This window comes from Kogia breviceps, chromosome 1 (assembly GCF_026419965.1).
Source record: "Kogia breviceps isolate mKogBre1 chromosome 1, mKogBre1 haplotype 1, whole genome shotgun sequence".
Lineage (NCBI taxonomy): Eukaryota > Metazoa > Chordata > Mammalia > Artiodactyla > Physeteridae > Kogia > Kogia breviceps.
In genome coordinates, this window is record NC_081310.1 from 36,409,375 (window position 1) to 36,434,067 (window position 24,693).

Below are 24,693 nucleotides of genomic sequence, written 5' to 3' on the forward strand. Positions count from 1 at the left end.
GGAAAAAATCAGTAAGTAGAAAAGGTAGTCCAATTTTTAAAATAGTCAAATACTTGAATAGAAGCTTCACAAAAGGAAAAAAAATTACCCATAAATACATGAAAAGATGCTCAGCCTCATTAGTAATCATGGAAATGCACATCAATAATATTATAAGATAGCATTTTACAGCCACCAGCTTGGCAAATATCAAAAAGTCTGACAATCAATGTGCATTTGGAACATTCAGAACAGTAATCTGCTAGCGGAAATAGTGTAAACTGCTAGAATCACTTTGGAAAATTATGTGACAGGCATTATCTAGTAAAGTTGAAAATAGGCATACTCTGCTGAGTTGAAATTCTTGAGCATGTGTTTGGGAGGCAGGAACAAAAGAGCTCAGAGCAGTATTGTCTGCAACAGCAAAAACCTGAAAGCAGCCTAAATGCTCATCAAAAGTATAACTGGTAACTAAATTACGGCATATTTATAAATTGAAATACTATGGCACAGTAAAACTAAATGAACTAGAATAGCACTCACATGAATGAATGTTTGAGACATACTATCGAATTAGAAAAGTTTTGCATAAGAATATATACATAGCGATTTGATTTAGATGAAAATAGAGAGGCAGAACTAAATAAAATATTGTTTTGGCAAAAAGCATAAAAGGTAAAATTGTATAAATAAAAGCAAGAGAATTAAGAATATAACATTCAGATTGTCATTATGTTTGAGAGCAGATGAAAAGGACTGGGAATGGCACACTGAAAACTTCAAAGTTGAGGGTATTGTTCCAATTTGTAAAACAGAGCAGTGTTCATTATGTCATTATTCTTTCACAGCATCAACTTCATGTTTAATAAATATTTAACACTTGCCAAATGAAACAATTTTTATAAATCCTAGCTTTCTGTCCAAACAGAACTCAGTTTCTCCCAGATACAGGGTGATAGGCAGGAAAGGGACTGGCTGTGGAATGTAGCAGACTTAGGTTTAATCTTAGATGTTATTTTCTCTAATAACTAATCCCTCAAAGAGTTCTTGTGAAGATTAAATGAGAAAATATATATGAGGTACATCGTAGGTACTCAATAAATGTTAATTCCACTTTCCCCAAAGGCCCCAATCTCTCCTTGCTTTGTGTCTCATAAAATGTTCACTTACCATGTTCTACACTGAACTAGAATTATTGGTATACTTACTCTTACTTCTCACCTCCACCAATAAATCATAAGCTCTTTATGGGCAAAGATACATGTATAGCATATAAAAATTCCTCAATTTTGTTGAATAGCACAACCTAAAAATAAAGATTGGTATTCACTTTTAATATTTTCTTCCAATTTGAAGAGATAAATTTTAAAGTAATTTAACTGAAATATTAAATAAATTTGGGGAAATCTTTGGAAAGGTTTTAAAGATCGTGAAACAATTGAATGCCCTCTTCTTACCACACCTTTATCTTCTCAGTTTATTGGTAAAATAACAAAGGGTTAATGCTTGAGGTAAAATACCTTTTACTAAGGAATCTCTGATTTCTACCAGCAATTTTGTTTTGCCCATTCCTTTTCATTCTCAATTGTGTAATATTTATCAATTCACTTATTTTCTGTCAATTTCTTTTTGACATATTGTTATCAGTAATAATAAAACAATAGCACTAACTCTCACATTTAAGTAGCACATCACTATGTGCATTTGATCCTCATAACTCATCAACAGAGAAAGAATTTGCTTAAGATCATGCAGCTAGTAAGTGGCAGTCGGAATTTGAATCCAGGAATTTTGCCACTGATGTAATGTGCCCTTTTCATTAAACATTCACTCCTCTGCTTTGCAGATTCGAAGACATGCCTTGGAAGGTTTCACGACTGAAAACAGAGAGGCAGGGATTGTTTTTGGTTCTCTGCCTATACATAGGGTGAGTTGGAGGTATCTTAGGACTAGAGTGGTTACAGAACAATAGGGAATCTGATGTCTCATCCCTGACCCTGGGCTAAAAAGCAAGGTTGGAATAAATCATATAACCAAGCAGAATGATGCTTCCATAAACATGTTGTGTCCGATCCCAGAGAAGTCTTCAGTTCTGTGTGTCAATGGCCTTGACCACTTGTCTCTGTCATTCCACACTAAACAATACTACAGAAAATTATTTCAAACTTTACCCTGGCTCTTCATCACCTACAGGATAAAATCCAGATGCCTTTAGCCTGGCATACAAACCTCTCATGATCTGATCTCTGCCTGAACTGTATAACCCCACTTTCCACCACATTCTCCCATGTACCTTATACTCCAGCTGTGCTAAGTTACTTACCATTCCTTAAGCATCACTGTTCTTTCCTCTTCTGTGACTTTGCCTGTGCTGACCCTCTGCCCATAACTCATCCACCACTTGTTTCCCTCCAAATCCCTATTCATCCTTCAAGTCTCCAACCCAGATAACCTCTGTTAAATTAAAGAATTAATTAACCAAGAATAATAGACCAAAGACAAAATATTACAACTTAATCTTAACCTATTCCTTAAAATGTTACTTCTCTTTCCCAAGAACATGCTGATACCTATTACAGGTATCAAACACTTAAACTACAGATGATGCTAAGGGTAAAGTATCAGAGTTAATAGTGGGCTCCTGGGAAGGTGGGTATATTTTAAAGCACTCCCTATCCCCCACCCTTGAACTCACATTACAGAAGTTATCACTTTAAGTATGTCTAACTCCTCATTTATGGCTTCTAGGTACCAAGCCCCACTAGTCTAAGATTTCTTCCACTAATTGGTTCAGAGGCACAAAGGGACGCTTCAGATGGCATTCCAGGAAAGAAGAAGGGAAGCCATGTTCAACATGAAAGAGTGAGTTAATACTTAGAATTCTATAGTGTATCCCATTTCTGTTTGGACTGTTTCTTATTTCTGGGCCTAAAATTATCTCAGTTCCTACTTGGTTTACAAATATTCCAGGATGTATGTGTTTTATCTTAGTGAGATAGAAATCATGAATTTCCTGGACAGACAGAAAAATCAAACAGGACCTCTGAGCCTAAAAAAGTAAAACTTTCTGAGAGCTAATTTCAGACTTAGGTTCACTGACTAATTTTAAAAGCTAGGCAGTATGACATGACATATCTGAGGGCTGTGTAGCCATCCTTGCTTCCTAACATTATTGTACCTGCAGGATGGAGCCAAGACATCGATAAGTTTCTGGCTTACCAGCCAAGTCAAGGAGAATGCTTTCCACATACTGGGTTGGCCAAAAAGTAAAAGTAAAATCTTACAGAAAACTCCGAACAAACTTTTTGGCCACCCCAATATTAGTAGGAAAACTAACACAAAACTTTACAGTTTACATAGTATTTTTATAAATGATTCTTTTGATTTTCACAAAAATCACACAAAGTGTTATACCCATCGTAGAATTGGAAAAAAAGTGTAATCAAAAGGGAGGTTAAGTGACTTGCCAAGATCACATAAAATTAAGTGATAACCTGAGGTCAACATTTTACTCCAAATTTCATGCTCATTCTCTTAAACCAAACAGCCTAAAAAACTCAAACCTTAAAACTCTTCTACTAGTTCTAGGAAGTTTATATGAGCCTAACTTAAAATGTGGTCATTTATCTAGTTATTAAAATTGGTCAAAAATTAAGAGGAAGATCTAACATATAGTAATTTTTATTTTTATTTTTTTAAATTTTATGTTTTGGCCACACCACATCGCATGCAGGAACTTAGTTACCCAACCAGGGATCAAACCCGTGACTCATGCAGTGGAAGCGCAGAGACCTAACCACTGGACCACCAGGGAATTCCCTTATCTTTATTTTTATTTATTTATTTTTAAAAATTTAACAAATTACTTTTCTAATTAAGTTGACATTTTTAAATTAATTAATTAAGTAATTAATGTATTTATTTTGGGCTGTGTTGAGTCTTCGTTTCTGTGCGAGGGTTTTCTCTAGTTGCGGCGAGCAGGGGCCACTCTTCATCATGGTGCGTGGGCCTCTCTTGTTGCGGAGCATGGCTCCAGACGCACAGGCTCAGTAGTTGTAGCTCACGGGCCTAGTTGCTCCACGGCATGTGGGATCTTCCCAGACCAGGGCTCAAACCTGTGTCCCCTGCATTGGTGGGCAGATTCTCAACCACTGTGCCACCAGGGAAGCCCTATTTTTATTTTTAATTTTTATTTTGTATTGCAGTATAGTTGATTTACAATGCTGTGTTAGTTTCAAGTGTGCAACAAAGTGATTAGCTTACACATATACATATACATATATCTATTCTTTTTCAGATTCTTTTCCCATATAGGTTATTCCAGAGTATTGAGTAGATTTCCCTGTGCTATACAGTAGGTCCCAGTTGATTATCTATTTTATATATAATAGTGTGTATATGTTAACCCCAACGTCCTATTTTCTCTCTCCCCCCAACCTTTCCCATTTGGTACCCATAAGTTTGTTTTCTAAGTATGTGAGTCTGTTTCTGTTTTGTAAATAAGTTCACTGGTACCTTTCTTTTTTGATTCTGCATATAAGTGACATCATATGATATTTGTCTTTCTCTGTCTGACTTACTTCACTTAGTATGATCATCTCCAGGTCCATCCATGTTGCTATAAAAGGCATTATTTCTTCCTTTTTAATGGCTGAGTAATATTCCATTGTATATATGTACCACATCTTTATCCATTCATCTTTCAATGGATATTTAGGTTGCTTCCATGTCTTGGCTATTGTAAACAGTGCTGCAATGAACATTGGGGTGAAGGTATCCTTTCAGACCATGTTCTTCTTGGGATATATGCCCAGGAGTGGGATTGCTGGGTCATATGGTAGCTCTATTTTTAGTTTCTTAAGGAACATTCAGACTGTTCTCCATAGTGGCTGTAACAAATTTACATTCCCACCAACAGTGTAGGAGAGTTCCCTTTTCTCCACACCCTCTCCAGCAGGTTTTGTTTGTAGACTTTTTGATGATGGCCATTCTGACTGGTGTGAGGTGATATCTCACTGTAGTTTTGATTTGCATTTCTCTAATAATTAGTGATGTTGAGCATCTTTTCATGTGACTCTTGGCCATCTGTATGTCTTCTGTGGAGAAATGTCTATTTAGGTCTTCTGCCCATTTTTTGATTGGTTTGTTTAATTTTTTGATATTGAGCCGCATGAGCTGTTTGTAAATTTTGGAGATTAATCCACTGTCAGTCTCACTGTTTGCAAATATTTTCTCCCACTCTATGGGTCATCTTATCATTTTATTTATGGTTTCCTTTGGTGTGCAAAAGCATTTGAGTTTAATGAAGTCTCATTTGTTTATTTTTGTTTTTTTTTCCATTACTCTAGGAGGTAGATCTAAAAAGATACTGCGGTGATTTATGTTAAAGTTGGTTCTGCCTACGTTTTCCTCTAACAGTTTTATAGTATCCAACCTTACATTTAGGCCTTTAATCTGTTTTGAGTTTATCTTTAGCTAGGACTTCCCAAAATTATGTTGAATAAAAGTGGAGAGAGTGGACATCCTTGTCTTGTTCCTGATCTTAGAGGAAATGCTTTCAGCTTTTCGTCTTTAGGTACGATGTTAGCTGTGGGTTTGTCATATATGGCTTTTATTATGTTGAGGTAGTTTCCCTCTATGCCCACATTCTGGAGAGTTTTTATCATAAATGGGTGTTGAATTTTGTCAAAAGCTTTTTCTGCATCTACTGAGATGATCATATGGATTTTATTCTTCAGTTTGTTAATGTGGTGTATCATAATGTTCAATTTGCAGATATTGAAAAATCCTTGCATCCCTGGAATAAATTCCACTGATCATGGTGTATGATCCTTTTAATGTATTGTTGGATTCACTTTGCTAGTATTTTGTTGAGGATTTTCGCATGTATGTTCATCATGATATTGGCCTGTAATTTTCTTTTCTTGTGGTAACTTTGTCTGGTTTTGGTATCAGGGTGATGATGGTGGATTCATAGAATGAGTTTGGGAGTGTTCCTTCCTCTGAGATTTTTTTGGAATAGTTTCAGAAGGATAGGTGTTAACTCTTCTCTAAATATTTGATAGAATTCATCTCTGAAGCCATCATTTCTGGACTTTTGTTTGTTGGAAGTTTTTAAATCACAGTTGCAATTTCAGTACTTGTGACTGGTCTGTTCATATTTTCTATTTCTTCCTGGTTCAGTCTTGGGAGATTTACCTTTCTAAGAATTTGTCCATTTCTCCTAGGTTGTCCATTTTATTAGCATATAGTTGCTGGTACTCATCTCTTATGATCCTTTGTATTTCTGTGGTGTCCATTGTAAGTTCTCTTTTTTCATTTCTAATTTTATTGATTTGAGCCCACTCCCTCTTTTTCTTGATGGGTCTGGCTAAAGCTTTATCAATTTTGTTTATCTTTTCAAAGAACCAGCTTTTAGTTTCATTGATCTTTTCTATTCTTTTCTTCACTTCTATTTCATTTATTTCTGCTCTGGTCTTTATGATTTCTGTCCTTTTACTAACTTTGGGTTTTGTTTGTTTTTCTTTCTCCAGTTGCTTTACGTGTAAGGTTAGGTTATTTAAGATTTTTCTTGTTTCATGAGGTACAATTTTATTGCTATAAACTTTCCTCTTAGAACTTCTTTTGCTGCATCTCAAAGGTTTTGGATCATCATGTTTTCATTTTCATGTGTCTCTGGGCATTTTTTTATTTCTTCTTTGATTTCTTCAGTGATCTGTTGGTTGTTTGGTAGCATATTGTTTAGCCTCCACATGTTTTATTTATTTATTTTTTTGTAGTTTTCTTCTTGTGGTTGATTTCTAGTCTCAAAGTGTTGTGGTTGGAAAAGATGCTCTATATGATTTCAATTTTTTAAAATTTATCAAGGCTTTTTTATGGCCCAGCATGTGATCTATCCAGTAGAATATTCCATGTGCACTTGAAAAGAATGTGTATTCTGCTGCTTTTGAATGGAATGCTCTATAAATATCAATTAAGTCTATCTGTTCTAATGTGTCATTTAAGGCCTGTGTTTCTTTATTGATTTCCTGTCTGGATGATCTGTTCATTGATGAAAGTGGGGTGTTAAAGTCCCCCACTATTGTTTATTTATTTATTCATTTATTTTTTGGCTGCGTTGGGTCTTAGTTGCGGCACATGGGATCTTCGTTGAGGCATGCAGGGCCTCTTGTTGTGGCGTGCAGGCTTCTCTCTAGTTGTGGCATGTGAGTTTTCTCTTCTCTACTTGTGGTGCACAGGCTTCAGAGCACATGAGCTCTGTAGTTTGCAGCACACAGGCTCTCTAGCTAAGGTGTACTACCTCAGTAGTTGTGGTGTGTGGGCTTAGTTGCCCCACTGCATGTGGGATCCTAGTTCCCCAACCAGGGCTTGAACCCCTGTCCCCTGCATTGGAAGGCAAATTCTTTACTACTGAACCACCAGGGAAGTCCCCCGACCCACTATTATTTTGTTACTGTTGATTTCTCCTTTCATGGCTGTTAGCATTTGCCATATATATTGAGGTGTTCCTATGTTGGGTGCATATATATTTACAGTTGTTATGTCTTCTCTTGGATTGATCCCTTGATCATTATGTAGTGTTCTTCTTTGTCTCTTATAGCAGTCTCTATTTTAAAGTCTATTTTGTCTGATATGAGTATTGCTACTCTAGCTTTCTTTTGATTTCCATTTGCATGGAATATCTCTTTCTATCCCCTCACTTTCAGTCTGTATGTGTCCCTAGATCTAAAGTGGGTCTCTTATAGAATGCATATTTTTGAGTCTTGTTTTCATATCCATTCAACCAGTCTAAGTTCTCTGGCTGAAGCATTTAATCCATTTACGTTTAAGGTAATTATTGAAATGTATGTTCCTGTTGACATTGTGTAAATTGATTTGGATTTACTTTTGTACATCTTTTTTTCTTCCCTTCCTCGTTTGGTCTCTTCTCTGGTGATTTAAAGACTGTCTTTAGTGTTGTGTTTGGATTCCTTTTTCTTTTTTGTTTGTGTATCTATTGTAGATTTTTGGTTTGCAGTTATCATCAGGTTTTGATATAGCAGTCTCTATATAAACAAGATTGTTTTAAGTTACTGGTCTCTTAAATTTCAGATGCATTTCCAATATTCTGCATTTGTCCTCTCCTCTTATCATGATTGCTGGTTTTGATAGCATATTTGTGCGTGTATGATTTCCTACCTTTACTGTATGTTTGCCTTTACTGGTGAGCTTTTCCACTTGTAATTTTCTTGTTTCTAGTTGTGCCCTTTTCTTTTCTGCCTAGAGAAGTTCCTTTAGCATTGGTTGTAAAGCTGGTTTGGTGGGGCTGAATTCTCTTAGCTTCTGCTTGTGTGTAAAGCTTGATTTCTCCAACATATCTGAACAAGAGCCTTGCTGGGTAGAGTTTTCTTGGTTATAGTTTTTTCCCTTTTTCCCTTTAAACCTATATATAGGTTTAACCATATAATGCCACTCTCTTCTGGCCTACAGAGTTTCTGCTATAGAAACTTATGGGGATGCCCTTGTATGTTATTTGTTGCTTTTTTCTTGTTGCTTTTAATATTTTCTTTCTTTCTTTAATTTTTGTCAATTCGATTAATATGTGTCTCAGTGTGTTCCTCCTTGGGTTTATCCTGCCTGGGACTCTCTGCACTTCCTGGACTTGGCTGACTGTTTCACATATAAGGGATGTTTTCAGCTATTATCTATTCAAATAGTGTTTCTAGCACTTTCTTTCTCTTTTCCCCTTGTGGGACACCTATAATGTGAATGTTTGTGCATTTAGTGTTCTCCTAGAGGTCTTAAACTGTCCTCATTTCTTTTCATTCTTTTTTTTTTTTATTCTGTTCTGTGGCAATGATTTCCACCAGTTTGTCTTGCAGCTCACTGATCCATTTTTTCTGCCTCATTTATTCTGCTATTGATTCCTTCTGGTGTATTTTTCATTGCAGTTATTGTATTGTTCAACTCTGTTTGTTTGTTCTTTATGTCTTCTAGCTCTTTGGTAAATATTTCTTGTATCTTTTTGGTCTACGCCTCCATTCTTTTTCGAGATCTGGCATGATCTTTACTATCATTACTCTGAATTGTTTTTGGGTATATTGCCTATCTCCACTTCACTTAGTTGTTCTTCTGAGGTTTTATCTTGTTCTTTCACCTGGAACATATTCCTCTGCCATCTCATTTTGTCTAGCTTTCAGTTTGCAGTCTCCATTACGTAGGCTGTAAGACTGCAGTTCCTCTTGCTTCTGATGTCTGCCCTTTGGTGGCTGAGTCTGTTCTAAGAGGCTTGGGCAGGTTTCCTGGTGGGAGGGACCAGTGCCTGTCCTCTGGTCAATGGAGCTGGGTCTTGTCCCTCTGGTGGCCAGGGCTGTGTCAAGGGGTGTGTTTAGAGGGGGCTGTGGGCTCAGGAAGACTTTAGGCAGCCTGTGTGCTGATGGGTGGGGCTTTGTTCTTGCCCCATTGTTTGTTTGACCTGAGGCATCCCAGCACTGGAGCCTACAGGCTGTTGGGTGGTACCAGGACTTGGTGTCAAAATGGCAGCTTCCAGGAGAGCTCATGTCCATGAATATTTCCCAGTACCTCTGCCACCAGTGTCCTTGAGCCCACAGTGAGCCACAGCCTTCCCCACCTCCCCAGAAGACCATCCAAGACCAGCTAGTAGGTCTGGCCCAGGTTCTTATGAAGTCACTGCTTTTTTCCCCTGGGGTCCAGGTGCACACAAGACCTTGCGTGTGCCCTCCAAGAGTTGAGTTTCTGTTTCCCCCCGTCCTGTGGAGTTGCTGCAATCAAATCCCATTTGCATTCAAAGCCAAATGCTCTGGGGGATCCTCCTCCTGATGCCAGACCCCCAGGCTGGGGTGCCTGATGTGGGGCTCAGAACTCTTGCTTCTGTGGGAAAACCTCTGTGATTTAATTATTTTCCAGTTTGTGGGTTGCTCACCCAGCCAGTATGGGATTTGACTGTATCACAGATGCACCCCTTCTACTGTCTCATTATGGTTTCTTTGTCTTTGAAAGTAGAATATCTTTTTGGTAGGTTCCAGGTTTTTTGTTGATGGTTTTTCAGCAGTTAGTTGTGATGTTGATGTTTTCATGAGAAGAGGTGAGCTTAAGTGTTTCTACTCCACCATCTTGTCTACTCTTTGACAAATTTAGACACTTCTTGATCTAAATTTTGAAACCAAATGAGCTTAACTTTTTATATGCATGTTTTCTGAATATAGCTAATTCAAAACTAACTTTTTTTTTCTCATTTGTGGGATCATCACTTGATTTTATTTTTTTGTAAGACAATGGACTCATAATATTAATATTACAACAACCTAACAAGCTTCTTTGTTTTCTTTTATTTTAACCAACCCCCAAACCTTTACAGATTAGGCAGAGAATCCCAAGAATGGATAATTCCAGAGTTAAGTAGTTCTAAAGCCTTTGCTCTTCCACCATGAGCTGCTGGAGCCTCACCTCCTATTTTTTTTTTTTTTAAACACATTTTTACCCTGGAGGCACATAGGATAGCTAAGTAAATAACTAAACTTTCTTCCTTTAATCCTTTAGGAGGATTAAAAACTTCATAAAAATTAGTGGTACAGATTGACTCTAAAAAATTGTGTTTGTCATATAATACAGTTACTAACTGACCTGTCCTTTCTTTCACAGGTACAACGGAGGAGAAGTCTGAAAAGAAATTTGGTCCCACAAATAAACCTGACTTCTTCTTTCTTCCCAGCCATCCCCAAATGAAGAGAGAAAAATCAGAAGTGGCTGCTGATGCCTGAGCTGCACATCAAATGGCAAGGTCTCATTGATACTCCAGTCTTTATTTCAGAATGAAAGTGAGGAGGGTCTATCAGATATTGTCACCCACCTCTGTATCCTCAGGCCATCCTATTGATGGAAAAGATTACTCAGGGTGTTCAGATGGCCTCATCTCTGAATGCCATGCAAGCAGCAACATCCAGTTGGCCAGCTTCTTTCATACATGGAAATCCACTTACTGAATAAGGAATATTTCTTATTTACTGTCAGAAAAATGACTCATAAAGAAACAAAGAAAATCAACAGCATAAGTAGATCTAAAATAATATGGTTATCAATGACTTGTTTTCCACCTCCCATTGTTCACCCTAATTTATAACCAGAATTATTATCAGAATGTATGCAGTAAGAGGGAAATCACTTATGTGTCATGCTATGTGCAGTATAAAGAGAATTATTATTACAAAGAAAAATGTGCCAGTCAAGCCTCTAGCTATTTGTCTTTTTCATTTAGAAAAATGTCATATGGAAGAAAATGCTCAGAGTTTCTTAGATAAAGTCAGAAGTTATTTGCATTTAGACTATAAATTACTCCAGATAATAGAACTTGAATGGCTATCTGAAGTTGCTGGGGTTCATCTTTTACTGATACCTTTATTAATTGATTCTGATATTTTGCTCAAATGATTAATTTCACCATTGGATACTCATGTAAAAAATGAAAGCATCTACATTTGATCAATAATAAATGAGATTTTAAATAAGTCAAAGACATGAGGAAGTACCAAGAATTGAAGCCTGAAGACTGGCTGACCCAAGTCATTTTGGGAAAAAATATTTGTGGTTCTAAGTAATAAAAGCATTCCTGTGTCAAGGGTTAGTCTACTTTCCCCAAAGCACAAGGCCACGTGGGAAGAAAAAACTATGGTCCCTGAACATTTGATACTGCCTTTACATTCTAGGAAGTGTTCTATAATTCTTAAATCCCAACAACTTTGGAAAACTAAGCAAATTTTTTATTCATATGGATCTTATTCATATGAATAAAAAATTTCACTTTTTTATGTTTATTTATAGACATGTACTAATTTTTGTTTTCATGGGAATCTAATCATTTTTCCTACTGACTTTTTTTTCTTTGAAATTTTTTCTTCACTTATTTTAATTACATTTAAAACTAAAGTTCCAACAGAAAATATTGAACATTAACATTTTTTAATTTTTAAAAAATAATTTGTATAATTTACTCAAATGAAAGAAGAGACTCCAGGAAAAACAGAATATAGTTACGGGAAACTGGTCCTAAATACCTAAGAAAGCCAGGAGATTCTTTTTTTTCTTTAATTGACGTATAATTGACATATACTATTATATTAGTTTCAGGTGTACAATAAAATGATTCAACATTAGTATATTTTGTGAAGTGATCTCCACAGTAAGTCTAATTAACATCCATCCCCATACATAGCTACTTTTTTTCTTTTTTCTTGTGATGAGGACTTTTAAGATCTACTCTCTGGGGAGCACATGGGGGAGCAGCTGGAGTGCAGGCACCTGAGGGTTGCTGAGGAATTAAAAAAACAAACAAAAAACAAAGACCTACTCTCAGCAACTTTCAAATATACAACACAGTATTATTAACTATAGTCACAGTGTTATACTTTACATCCCCATGACTTACTTATTTTATAACTGGAAGTCTGTACCTTTTAACCTCCTTTACCCATTTTGCCCCAGAAGATTCTTTAAAAAAAAAAAAAATTCTAAAAGTAACAAGAAAATTCAAAGGAGTTGATGAAAATGATCTCATTTCCTGTCTTTCAATCTCAGTTGTAAAAGAAGGCCATTTGATCCCTAGGCATAGATTTCCTAGAACAAGACAATATTGAATACCCTGCCATGCACTCAATTCCTTTAATGTGGCATTCAAGGCCCTAAACTAGCATCCCTCTCCTTTTTTAACTGAGGAGTTCTCTCAAACCTCTTTTAACAGAAATATACAATTACTTGACCCTCATAATTTTTTAAAAAATTTTGGAATTTTTGCACATTAAGTAATAAATGATTGTATTTTAGTCAGTATAATGTTAAGAATAGCAGTATAACTAATTAGGTGATTATAATAATTTTAATGATACACAAAATATGTAGAAAAATTTTATCTTTTCCCTCACTTATCAAATGACAAGCCAAGTAAATTAATCATTTAAGAAAAGGCTTGGGCTTCTCTGGTGGTGCAGTGGTTGAGAGTCCGCCTGCCGATGCAGGGGACATGGGTTTGTGCCCCGGTCCGGGAAGATTCCACATGCCACAGAGCAGCTAGGCCCGTGAGCCATGGCTGCTGGGCCTGTGCATCCGGAGCCTGTGCTCAACAACGGGAGAGGCCACAACAGTGAGATGCCCACGTACCGCAAAAAAAAAGAAAAAGAAAAGGCTTGACTTGGTTTGTTTTTTTTTTTTTTTTTTTCATTACACAGGCCTCTCACTGTTGTGGCCTCTCCCATTACGGAGCACAGGCTCCGGACGTGCAGGCCCAGCGGCCATGGCTCACGGGCCTAGCTGCTCCATGGCATGTGGGATCTTCCCGGACCGAGGCACGAACCCGTGTCCCCTGCATCAGCAGGCGGACTCTCAACCACTGAGCCACCAGAGAAGCCCTTGACTTGTTGACAAATAAATAAGAATATTTTATTTTAGTGTGGAGTTAAAATATTTACTAAAACATAAGGTAATGATTTCTGTTTCCGGTAATGGTAGACTACGTAGTTTGGCCCAATCACTCCCACTGAAGGCAACTAAGAAACAAGGTCAAAATAAAGAAAACATCTCTATGAAGGCATCTGATCACAAATGGGATGGTGAAGCATGAATGTACCAGATTCTAGGGGACTGAGGCCCAACTTTTGAAGCTAATTTTCTCCTGTAAGCATGTGGTGATTCAAGAATGGGAGATTAAGTGGCTAAGGAGTTGAAGTGATAATTAGGGCTAAAGGGACAGGGAATGGAATCCAGGCCCCATCAAGGTATAAACCCCTCTAGCTTTGGGTTGAGGCTCCAAAAACCTGCATATTAGAAATAAGTGACATAAAGCTAAACAGATCTTCACTGGGGACTACAGTTCTGCCTTCAGATATTTTAATCCCTGAAATTGGACTAAGGTAATCCTAAATTGCTAGAGTACCCAGGAGCCTTCAGAAGCAAGAGTACATACTGTGGAGAAAGATGATGTCATCTTAGGCCTTAAATTACATCTTAACTATTCCAAATATATATCTATGACACTACAAAAAAATGACTAGGTACATGAGGACACAAGACAACAAGAATGACAACTGACAGAAAACAGCAGGTAATAGAAAAAATACCTGGGGACTCCAGATATAGACTTTAAATTAACTGTGCTTATTATATTGGAGGAGATAAAACACAAGATTTAGAATTTTAGCAGAGAAATAGAAATTGTTGATAAGAACCAAATGGAAATTCTAGAACCAAAAAACACAATGACAAAAATGAAAAACTCAGTCAAAGAATATAACAACAGACTAAGTCGACTAAAGAGAAAATTAGTGAGCTGAAAAGTATAGGTTACAAGGAATTATCCGTAATGAAGCACTGAGAAATGGAAAGATGAAAAAGGGAGAGGGTAAAAGCAGAATTGAGATATATGAAGAATAACAGTAGTACCAGGAGAGAAAAGAATAGGGTAGCAGCAATATTCAGTTAGTTTTCAAAACCTGATAAAAGCCTCTAACCTACAGAAGCAGGAAGAGCCATTGGCCTTAGGCAAAATAAACAATTATTAATTAAAAAATACAAATCCACACATTTCATAGTAAAATTGCTGAAAATTGAACAAAGAACAAATTATGAAAGCAAGAGAAGTGGAAAAAGGACAAAATCTCTTCAAAGTAGCACAATTAAAATGACTTCTGCTAACTTCTCCACAGAAAAAAATGGTTGTGAGGGACCAGAAAACATAGAATGATATCCTCGAAGTTCTGAAATAAAATGAATGCCAGCTAAGCATTCTCAATCAAGGGGAAAATAGCTAAAAATCACATAGGATCCTGGACAACAAAAATTGAGGAAATTAATCATAGTAGAAACACATTAAAGAAAGTACTAAAGGATATTATTTAAGAAGATGGAAAATGGATAGGAGTTCAGAGATGGAAAATTGTATACAAGTGGTTAACTTAAATGAACATTAACAGGACAAAGCAATAACAGTAATGTCATAGTTTTAAAATACAGATAATTTAAAAATAGACAGGGGTGTGACCAAGATTAGGCCAAGAGTAGGAAGACCATGAGCTCACCTACTCCCATGGGCAAACCAAAATTACAACTATTTACAGAGACCCTATTGGTGAGAATGACCTGAAGACCAACAAAAGATTTTCCACACCTAAGGATAAATATAAAGAAGGAACCATAACAAAATGGATAGGGAGCGTGAAGATGTGGTATAGTCAAGACCCACATACCTGGGTAGACGACTCAAAAACAGAAGGATAATCTCAGCTGCAGAGATTAGAGGATTGTTCCAAGGAGTGCGGGGCCTGACCCCAACATGGGACTCCCCAGACCAGGAGTTCTGCAACAGAAGATGAGCCCCCAGAAGGTTGGCACTGAAGGCTAGCAGGATTATTGTATAGGAGAGCCAGAGAGCTGTAGGAAACAGAGATTCTACTCTTAAAGGGCACATGCAAAAATCTCACAGGCTCCAAGTCCCAGGGCAGAGAGAGTAATTTGAAAGACTCTTGTGTCAGACCCAATTGCTGATCTTGGAGAGCCACCAGGAGAGGTAGGAGGTTATTAGGACTCTCCCTGGGGACCTAGACACTGGTAGAAGTCATTCTGGGGAGCTCATTCTAACACAGGACACTGGTGCCGGCAAGTGTCAGTTTGGAATCCTCACTCTGGCATGTTAGTGCTAGGGGCTAACTGAACAACCAGCTGATCAGCACCAGTCCCAGAACATCCCAGGCCAAGTAGCCAGCTGTGTGGGAACCCAAACTTGACCACCAATGGGCTAGCACCAGTTCCAGGAATGCCTGGGTCCCAAAAGCAGCCGCCCTGGGAAATGGCCCTGCCTACCAATGCGTCAGCATCAGCTCTGAAGTTCTATGAGTCACAAAACCAGCCACCCTGGGACCTGGTCCTAACCACCAGCAGGTGAGCGCCGGCCTCAGGATTCCTCAGGTCCCACAGCCACACTCCCCAAGAGCAGCTCTACCTACCAGGTAGACAGTACCAGCCCCAGGACTCCCTGGGCCATGAAGCCAGTCATGAAGACTGCCAGCCCGCTGTGTGTGACCAACTGGGTGGGGGCAGCAGTAGTTGGCCCTGTCACTACAGAAGGACACACTCAGTGCACATAGGGGGAACCTTTAGAACCTATAGCTCTCATGATCAGAAGGGAGTGTGCTGCAGGGATCCATAGGATGTCTACTACATAAGGCCACTTCTCCAAGATCAGGAAATGTAAACAACCTACCTAATACATAGAAATAAAACCAGAGAATCATAAATGAGGCAACAGAAGAATAAGGTCCAAATGAAGGAACAAGATAAACTCCAGAAGAACTAAGAAAAGTAAAGATAAGCAATCTACCTAATAAAGAGTTCAGGTAATGACTGTAAAGATACTTAGAGAGTTGGATCAAGGTGGTGGAGTAGGAGGATGTGGAGCTCATGTCCCCTTGCAAACACATCAAAATATGTCTACATGTAGAATAATTCTCATGGAAAACTAACTGGAAACTGGCAGAAGAATTTTTATACAACCATAGCTGCAAGAAAGATTTCCACATAACTGGATAGGATGGAAAAGAAGGCATAAGGTCAGGTCCTCTGAATCTGGGAGGAATCTGAAAGGAAGAAATGGTCCACATGGGTGAACCCTCACCCTGGGGAGTGAGCAGATTGAGCCACAGACTGGGTGTCCCAGTCCTGAGGTCCTACACAGAGGAGACAAGCCCACTTGGCTACTAAGAGAACTGCTGGGATAGACAGAAGGGCTGGAGAAGCCTAGACTCTACTTGCAAAGACTGTATGCATGGTAGCTTGCCAACAGTCAGGGTAGAGAGAGCTCTGCATTGGCTGCTGCCACCTCATTGTAGTCCCCAAAATCCAAATGGAGTGAACACCTGGCCCTGCTCACTCCACACCATAGCCTGGTGCATGATCTTGGCTAGCTTGGCCCTGTGAAAAGACTTGGTCTAGCTACACAGAGACAGCCCAGGGGGGCTGGGGTATGGTCCAGGTGGGGCTGCAGTGGCCTTTGTCAGTGCTTACTTGGGTGATACCTCAGGAACCTTCTCGAGCTGAGCGAGAGTCTGGGCCTAACCCACACCATGCCACAGCTTAGCCCTAGATCTGGGGCATACAGGTCCTGGGAGAAGACGGCCACAGAGGCAGCCCAGATCTATGGTGGCAGTTCAGCCACCTTAATTTCTGCAGCCACATCACGCCAACTCCCACCCCCAGCCTAGTAAACACTCCAGCCCCACCCATTCCACGCCAGAGCCTTGTACTAGATCTAGAATGAACACAACAGAGGAAAGGAAACCAAACTTGGGCTGCATCTAAGCAGGGCCATGGATGCCTACACAGGTGATGCATCAGTCCTCTGTGAGCACATGGGCTTCCTTTGCTTCAGAACTTTCCTCCTGGGGCAGGGCAAGCACTCAAGAGGAATGGAGTCTGATCAAGCCCAACTCTCAGGGCTTACACTCCAACAACATCTACTTCAACTCCCCACCCCTGACAGGGTAGTGACAGACAAAGAGCAGAGAGGAAGTCCCACCTCACACCCTACACAAGCTTTAGATACTCCAACACCAACCACACCCCCTTGATGGGGGCAGGGCAGCATACCCTGAGGAAAGATGTAGCTGGTGTCCATATCAAAACTAACCCTTTTACCAAAGACACTGGACAGACACAGTCTACAGACTAATGCTCCCAAAAGAAAACCCCTTCAAAACCACAGTAGATAACTGTTTCCCCTAAATTCATAGAGACAGAGAAAGTTAAGTAAAATGAAAAGGGTTCCAAACAAGATGAACTGAAACAGACCCACATCAAGACATATCATAATTAAAAAGGCAAAAGTTAAAAGATAGAGAGGATTCTGAAGGCAGCAAGAGAAAAATAAAGTCATTTACAAGGGAACTCCTATAAACCTATCAGCTGATTTCTCTGCAGAAATTTTTAGGCCAGAAGGGAGTGGAATGGTGTATTCAAAGTCCTGATAGGGAAAAGCCTGCAACATAGAGACTCCACCCACTAACATTATAATTTAGAATAGAAAGAGAGATAAAGAATTTCTCAGACAAGTAAAAACTATAGTAATTCAGCAATACTAAACCTATCCTAAAAGAAATGTTGAAGGCTCTTCTCTAAATGGAAAAGAAGCAAGAATATTTAGGAAAGGGGAAATCCCAATAGGAAAGGCAAATATATAGTAAGGATTTCATATCACTTAAATAAGTCAGTACAGAGATTTTAAAAAATTAAACATTTTAAGCAATTATAACTACAATAAACAGTGAAAGGATAAACATGAAGATGTAAAAAAGGACATAAAAATCAGAAAATGTGGGGGGAGGGGAGAGTAAAAAAATATCGATCGCTTAGAATGTACCTGACATTAAATAACTATCAGTTTAAAGCAAGTAAATATAGATATGTGTCAATATACATGAACCCCCATGGTAATCACAAATCTAAAACATACACTAAGTTCACTAAAAAAAACCCCCAAAACCAAAAAACTCAAGGATACTACAAAATAAAATCATCAAACCACAAAAGGAAAAATGAAAAGAAGAAATGAACAAAGAAGACCTAGAAAAATAACTGGAAAACAAGGATTAAAATGGCAATAAGTACATACCTATCAACAATTACTTAAAATGTCAATGGATTAAATGTTTCAATCACAAGACATAGAGTAGCTGATTGAAAAAAAAAAAAAAGAACCTGCAATATGCTGCCTATAGTAAAATCACTTCAGAGTGAAGAACGAACACAGACTGAAAGTGAAGGGATGGAAAAAGATATTTCATGCAAACAGAAACAATAAGAAAGCAGGGGTAGCAGTACTCGTATCAAACAACATAGACTTTAAAACAAAGGCCATAAAGAAAGACAAAGAAGGACGTTATATAATGATAAAGGGATGAGTAAAAGAGGATATTACACTTGCTAACATATAGGCACCCAACACAGGAGCACCTAAATATATAAAGCAAATACTAACAGACAGAAAAGGAGAAACTGACAATAATACAATAATAGTATGAGACTTTAACAGCTTACTGACATCAATGGACAAATCATTCAGACAGAAAAGCAATAAGGCAACAGTTGAACTTAGTTGATATCTACAGGACACTACATCCAAAAAAGCAGAATACATATTCTTTTCAAGCATGCATGGAATGTTCTCTGGGATAGATCACATAGTAGGTCACAAAACAAGACTTGAAAAATTTAAGAAGATAGAAATTATGTCAACCATCTTTTCTGACTGCAAGAGTATGAAACTAGAAATCAACTACAGAAAGAAAAATGGGAAAAGAACAAACATGTGGAGATTAAACAACATGCTACTAAAATACCCAATGGGTCAATGATAAAATCAAAGAAGAAATCAGAAAATACCTCAAGACAAACAAAACTGAAAAAAAACAACCATACAAAATGTATAGGGTGCAGCCAAAGCAGTTCTAAGCAGAAAATTCATAGTGATACTGGCCCTCCTCAAGAAAGAAGAAAAATCTCAAATAAACAACCTACCCTACTACCTAAAAGAATTAGAAAAAGAAAACAAACAAAAAGCCCAAAGGCAGCAGAAGGAAGAAAATAATAAAGATCAGAGAGGAAATAAATAGAGATTTTTAAAAATAGAAAATATCAATAAAACCAAGAGCTGGTTTTTTAAAGAGATAAACAAAATTAACAAACCACTAGCCAGGCTCACTGAGAAAAAGAGAGGACCCAAGTAAACAAAATAGGAAATGAAAACAGAGAAATAACAACTGATACCACAGAAATACAAAAACCATAAGACAACACTATGAACAGTTATATGTCAAAAAATTGTATAACCTAGAGGAAATGGACAAATTCTAGAAATATACAGCCTGCCAACACTGGGTCAAGCAGAAACAGAGAATTTGACCAGACTGATCACTAGAAGTAAAATAGAACCTGTAATTTTAAAAGGTCCTCACAAATAATAATCCAGGACTGAACAGCTTCACTGGGGAATTCTGCCAAACATAAAAGAAGAACTTATACCTATCCTTCTCAAACTATTCCATAAATTTGAGGAGGAGGGAATACTCCCAAATTCATTCTATGAGGTCACCATTACCCTGATACAAAAGCCAAACAAAGACACTACAAAAGAAATTACAGGCCAATATCTTTGATGAATATTAATGCAAAAATCCTCAACAAAATTAGCAAACCAAATCTAACAGCACATAAAAAAGATCATACACCATGATAAAGGTGCATTCATTCCAAGGGTAACAGGGATAGTTCAACAGGCCAGAAGGGAGTGGCACAATATATTTTGAGTGATGAAAGGGAAAAGCTACAGCTAAGAATACTCTACCTGGTAAAGCTTTCATTCAGATTTGAAGGAGAGATTAAAAGTTTTACAGACACCTAAAAGCTAAAAGAGTTCAGCACCACTAAACAAGCTTTACAAGAAATGTTAATGGGGCTTTACTAAGCAGAAAAGAATACAATTAGAAATATGAAAATTACAAAAAGAAAAATCTCATTGTTAAAGGTAAATATACAGTAAAACAGTAGATCAACCACTTCCAAATCTAGTAGGAAGTTTAAAAAACAAAGTAGTAAAGTCATTTACCCACAATAAATAGTTAAGGGATACACAAAACAAACAGATGGAAAATAAGATGTCAAAATATAAAATGGTGGGGGAGGAGAAAAAAATACAGGGTTGTTAGAATGGTTCAAACTTAAGAGATCATCAACTAACATAGTCATATATATACTATGAATATTTACATATTAACATTTCTATTTAATCATATATAAACCTCTTGATAACCAAAAACCAGAAGTGTATATAACAGACACACACACACACACACACACACACACACACACACACACACACACACAAATTCAAACATAACACTAAAGATAGTCATCAAATCACAAGGGAAGGGAGCAAAAGAAAAAGAAAGGAAAAATAAAGAACTGTAAAAACAACCAGAAAGCAATTAACAAAACAGCAGAAAGTTCAGCTATATCAATAATTACATTAAGTGTAAACAGACTAAATGCTCCAATCAAAAGACACAGAGTGGCTGAATAGATACAAAAACAAGACCAACATATATTCTGCCTACAAAAACCTCTCTTCAGAGCTAAATACACACACATACCAAAAGTGAGGAGATGGAAAAGTTATTCCATGCAAATGGAAAAGAAAGGAAACCTGGGATAACAATATTCATATCAGACAAAGTAGAATTTAAAACAAAGACTGTTATCACATTATTGACTGGAGACATATTAAACATCTTTTGTTACCTGAACATTATTGACTGGAGACGTATCAATACGTTTTTAGAAAGTGATACAATTAACATCACTGTGCAAAGTTGTCAGAGCTTAAAATTGACCAAGGGTTCAGTACACAACTTATGATTGTCATTATCATTCACATTTTGCTCCATTAGGTTTTTATTCCAACCTTGTGTATACTATAAACATAAAATTTTCAAAAATAATGCATCACAAAATTTTGAGTGAAGAAGAATTTTTCAGTGAATTTATGCAGATACTTTCTCTGATTGTCTGAGTGACATATGTACTACTGTCTCAGAAGATGATAATTCTTTAGAATATATTTCTGATTCAGACATTGTGAATATTAGACCAACAAAAAATCTTAGTGATTGATTCTGGTATAGAAAGTGAAAATGAAACTCACGGTGCTGGAGAATGCCCCTTTGCTTCTACAGAAGAGTGGATTGAAGACAACATTTCACAAAAATTAAAAGACTTTACAGGTGTGTCAGGTGTAACTACTGAATGTAACAACCCACAAAGTGTTAGTGAAATAACAGAATTAATTTTTGGCCAGCCAAAATAAAAATCACTGGCCACAGGCATTAGTTTCTGCAAAAATCCTCCAGTCAATAATGAGTTATCAGAGTCAAAGAAGGACATTACGTAACAATAAAGAAATCAATCCATCAAGAAGACATAACAATTGTAAATATATATGCACCCAACATAGAAGCACCTAAATAAATACAGCATATATTAATAAACAAAGGGGGAAATTGAGAGTAATACAATAGTAGTAGAGGATTTAACACCCCACTTACATTAATAGATTATCCAGACAGAAATTCAATAAGGAAACACTGGCCTTAAATGACACATTAGAACAGATGGACTTAATAGATATCTATATACATTCCATCCAAAAGCAACAGAAGACATATTATTTCCAAGTGCATACAAAACATTCTGCAGGCTAGATCACACGCTAGGCTACAAAACAAGTTTCAATAAATTTAAGAAGACTGACATCATATCAAGTAACTTTTCCAACCACAAAGCTATGAGACTGGAAATCTACTACATGAAAAAAACTGCAAAAAACACAAACACATGCAGGCTAAAAAACATGCTACTAAACAACAAATTGGTCACTAAGGGAATTTTTAAAAATACCTGGAGACAAATGAAATTGGAAATACAATTCAAACATCTATGGGACATAGCAAAAGCAATTCTAAGAGGGACATTTATAGCAATACAAGCCTACATCAGGAAACAAGACAAATCTCAAGTAAGCAACCTAACCTTACAATGAAAGGAAATAGAAAACGAAGAACAAACAAAACCCAAAGTTAGTAGAAGGAAAGAAATCATAAAGACCAAGCAGAAATAATTACTGATAAAATAGAGACCAAAAAATATCAATGAAACTAAGAGCTGGTTCTTTGAAAAGACAAATAAAATTAATAAACCTTAGCCAGACTCATCAAGGATAAAAGAGAGAGGCTGTATTTAAACAAAATCAGAAAGAAAGAGAGGAAATTACAACTGACACCACAGAAATACAAAGGATCATAAGAGATAACTAGTATACACCAATAAAATGGACAACCTAGAAGAAATGAACAAATTCCTAGAAACATGCAATCTCCTGAGACTGAATCAGAAATAGAAAATATGAACAGACCAATTACCAGTAATAAAATTGAATCAGTAATTTTTTAAAACTCCAAACAAACAAAAGTCTAGGATCAGACAGCTTGACAGGATGTGAATTCTACCAAATATTTAAAGAAGAGTTCATGCCTAGCCTTCTCAAACTGTTCATAAACAGCAACAACAACAACAAAAAAATGGAAGAGGAAGGAATGCTTCCAAAGTCATTCTATAAGGCCAGCATCACCCTGATACCAAAACCAAACAAAGATATCATAAAAAAGGAAAATTACAGGTCAATATTATGATGAATACTTGTGCAAAAATCCTCAACAAAATATTAGTAAACTGAATTCAACGACACATTAAAGGATCATACACCATGATCAAGTGGAATTTATCCCATGGATGCAAAGATGGTTCCATAGCCACAAATCACTCAACGTGAGACACCACATTAACAAAACAAAGGATGCAAAACATATGATCATCTCAGTGTATGCAAAAATCATTTGACAAAATTCAGCATCCATTTACGATAAAAACTCTCAAAAAAGTATGTAGAGAAGAAACATACCTCAACATAATAAAGACCATATGTGACAAATCAACAATTAACATCATAGTCAATGGTGAAAAGCTGAAAGCTTTTTCTGTAAAATCAGGAACAAGACAAGGATTCCCACTCTCACCACTTTTATTCAACATAGTATTGGAAGTCATATCCACAACAGTTAGGCAAAGAAAAAAATAAAAGGCATCTACATTGGAAAGGAAGAAGTAAAACACTATTTACACATGACATGATACTAGATTAAAGAAAAAAATACTCCAAAGACTCCACCAAAAACCAGTTAGAACTAACAAATGAATTTGGTAAATCTGCAATATATATATTCAATATACAGATCTGTGGCATTTCTATACACTAATAGCAAACTGTCAGAAAGAGAAATTAAGAAAACAATCCCATTTACAATTGCCTAAAAAATAATAAAACACTTAAGAATAAATTTAACTAAAGAGGTAAAAGACCTGTACTCTAAAAACTATCAGACACTAATGAAAGAAATTGAAAATGACACAAACAAATGAATAGATATACCATGCTCATGGACTGGAAAAATCAGTACTGCTAAAATGTCCATGGGAGTTCCCTGGCGGTCCAGTAGTTAGGACTCGGCACTTTCACTGCCATGGCCTGGTTCAATCCCTGGTCCTGCAAGCCATACAGCGTGGCCAAAAAATAAAAATAAAATGAAATAAAATAAATGTCCATACTCCCCAAAGCAATTAACAGATTCACTGTAATCTCTATCAAAATATCAATAGAGTTTCTCACAGAAGTTGAATCCTAAATTTGTATGGATCCACAAAAGACCCCAAATAGCTAAAACAATCTTAAGGAAGAAGAACAATTTATTCATCCATAAAAAAGAATGAAATTTTCCTCTTTGCAGCAACATGGTTGGACTGTGAGGGTATTATGCTAAGTGAAATATGTCAGACAGAGAAAAACAAATTCTGTATTATTGCATTCATATGTTGAACATAAAACACAAGACAAATGAAAAAATATAACAAAACAAAAAGAGACTCATAGACACAGAGAACAACAGGTTATTGCCAGAAGGGAGAGTAGTTAGAGTGGGGGTGAATTAGGTGAAGGGGATTAAGAAGTACAAACTTCTAGTTATAAAAAAATAAGTCATTGGTATGTAATGTACACATAGGAATATAGTCAAC

At 37.0% G+C, this 24,693-nt stretch overlaps 2 protein-coding genes across 8 annotated transcripts in view; one reads left to right on the forward strand and one right to left on the reverse strand.

The window, feature by feature from the left end:
* WDR64 (WD repeat domain 64) overlaps positions 1 to 11,477 on the forward strand; it is a 140,410-nt gene extending 128,933 nt beyond the window's left edge. The window contains exons 20-22 of the mRNA XM_059078960.2: positions 1,826 to 1,906; positions 2,728 to 2,841; positions 10,621 to 11,477. Of these exons, the coding sequence (XP_058934943.2) occupies positions 1,826 to 1,906; positions 2,728 to 2,841; positions 10,621 to 10,704 (279 nt within the window). The 3' untranslated portion in view covers positions 10,705 to 11,477. The remainder of the gene's footprint in view (positions 1 to 1,825; positions 1,907 to 2,727; positions 2,842 to 10,620) is intronic.
* CHML (CHM like Rab escort protein) overlaps positions 1 to 24,693 on the reverse strand; it is a 261,691-nt gene that overhangs the window by 181,611 nt on the left and 55,387 nt on the right. The gene's annotated exons all lie outside the window — the stretch shown is intronic.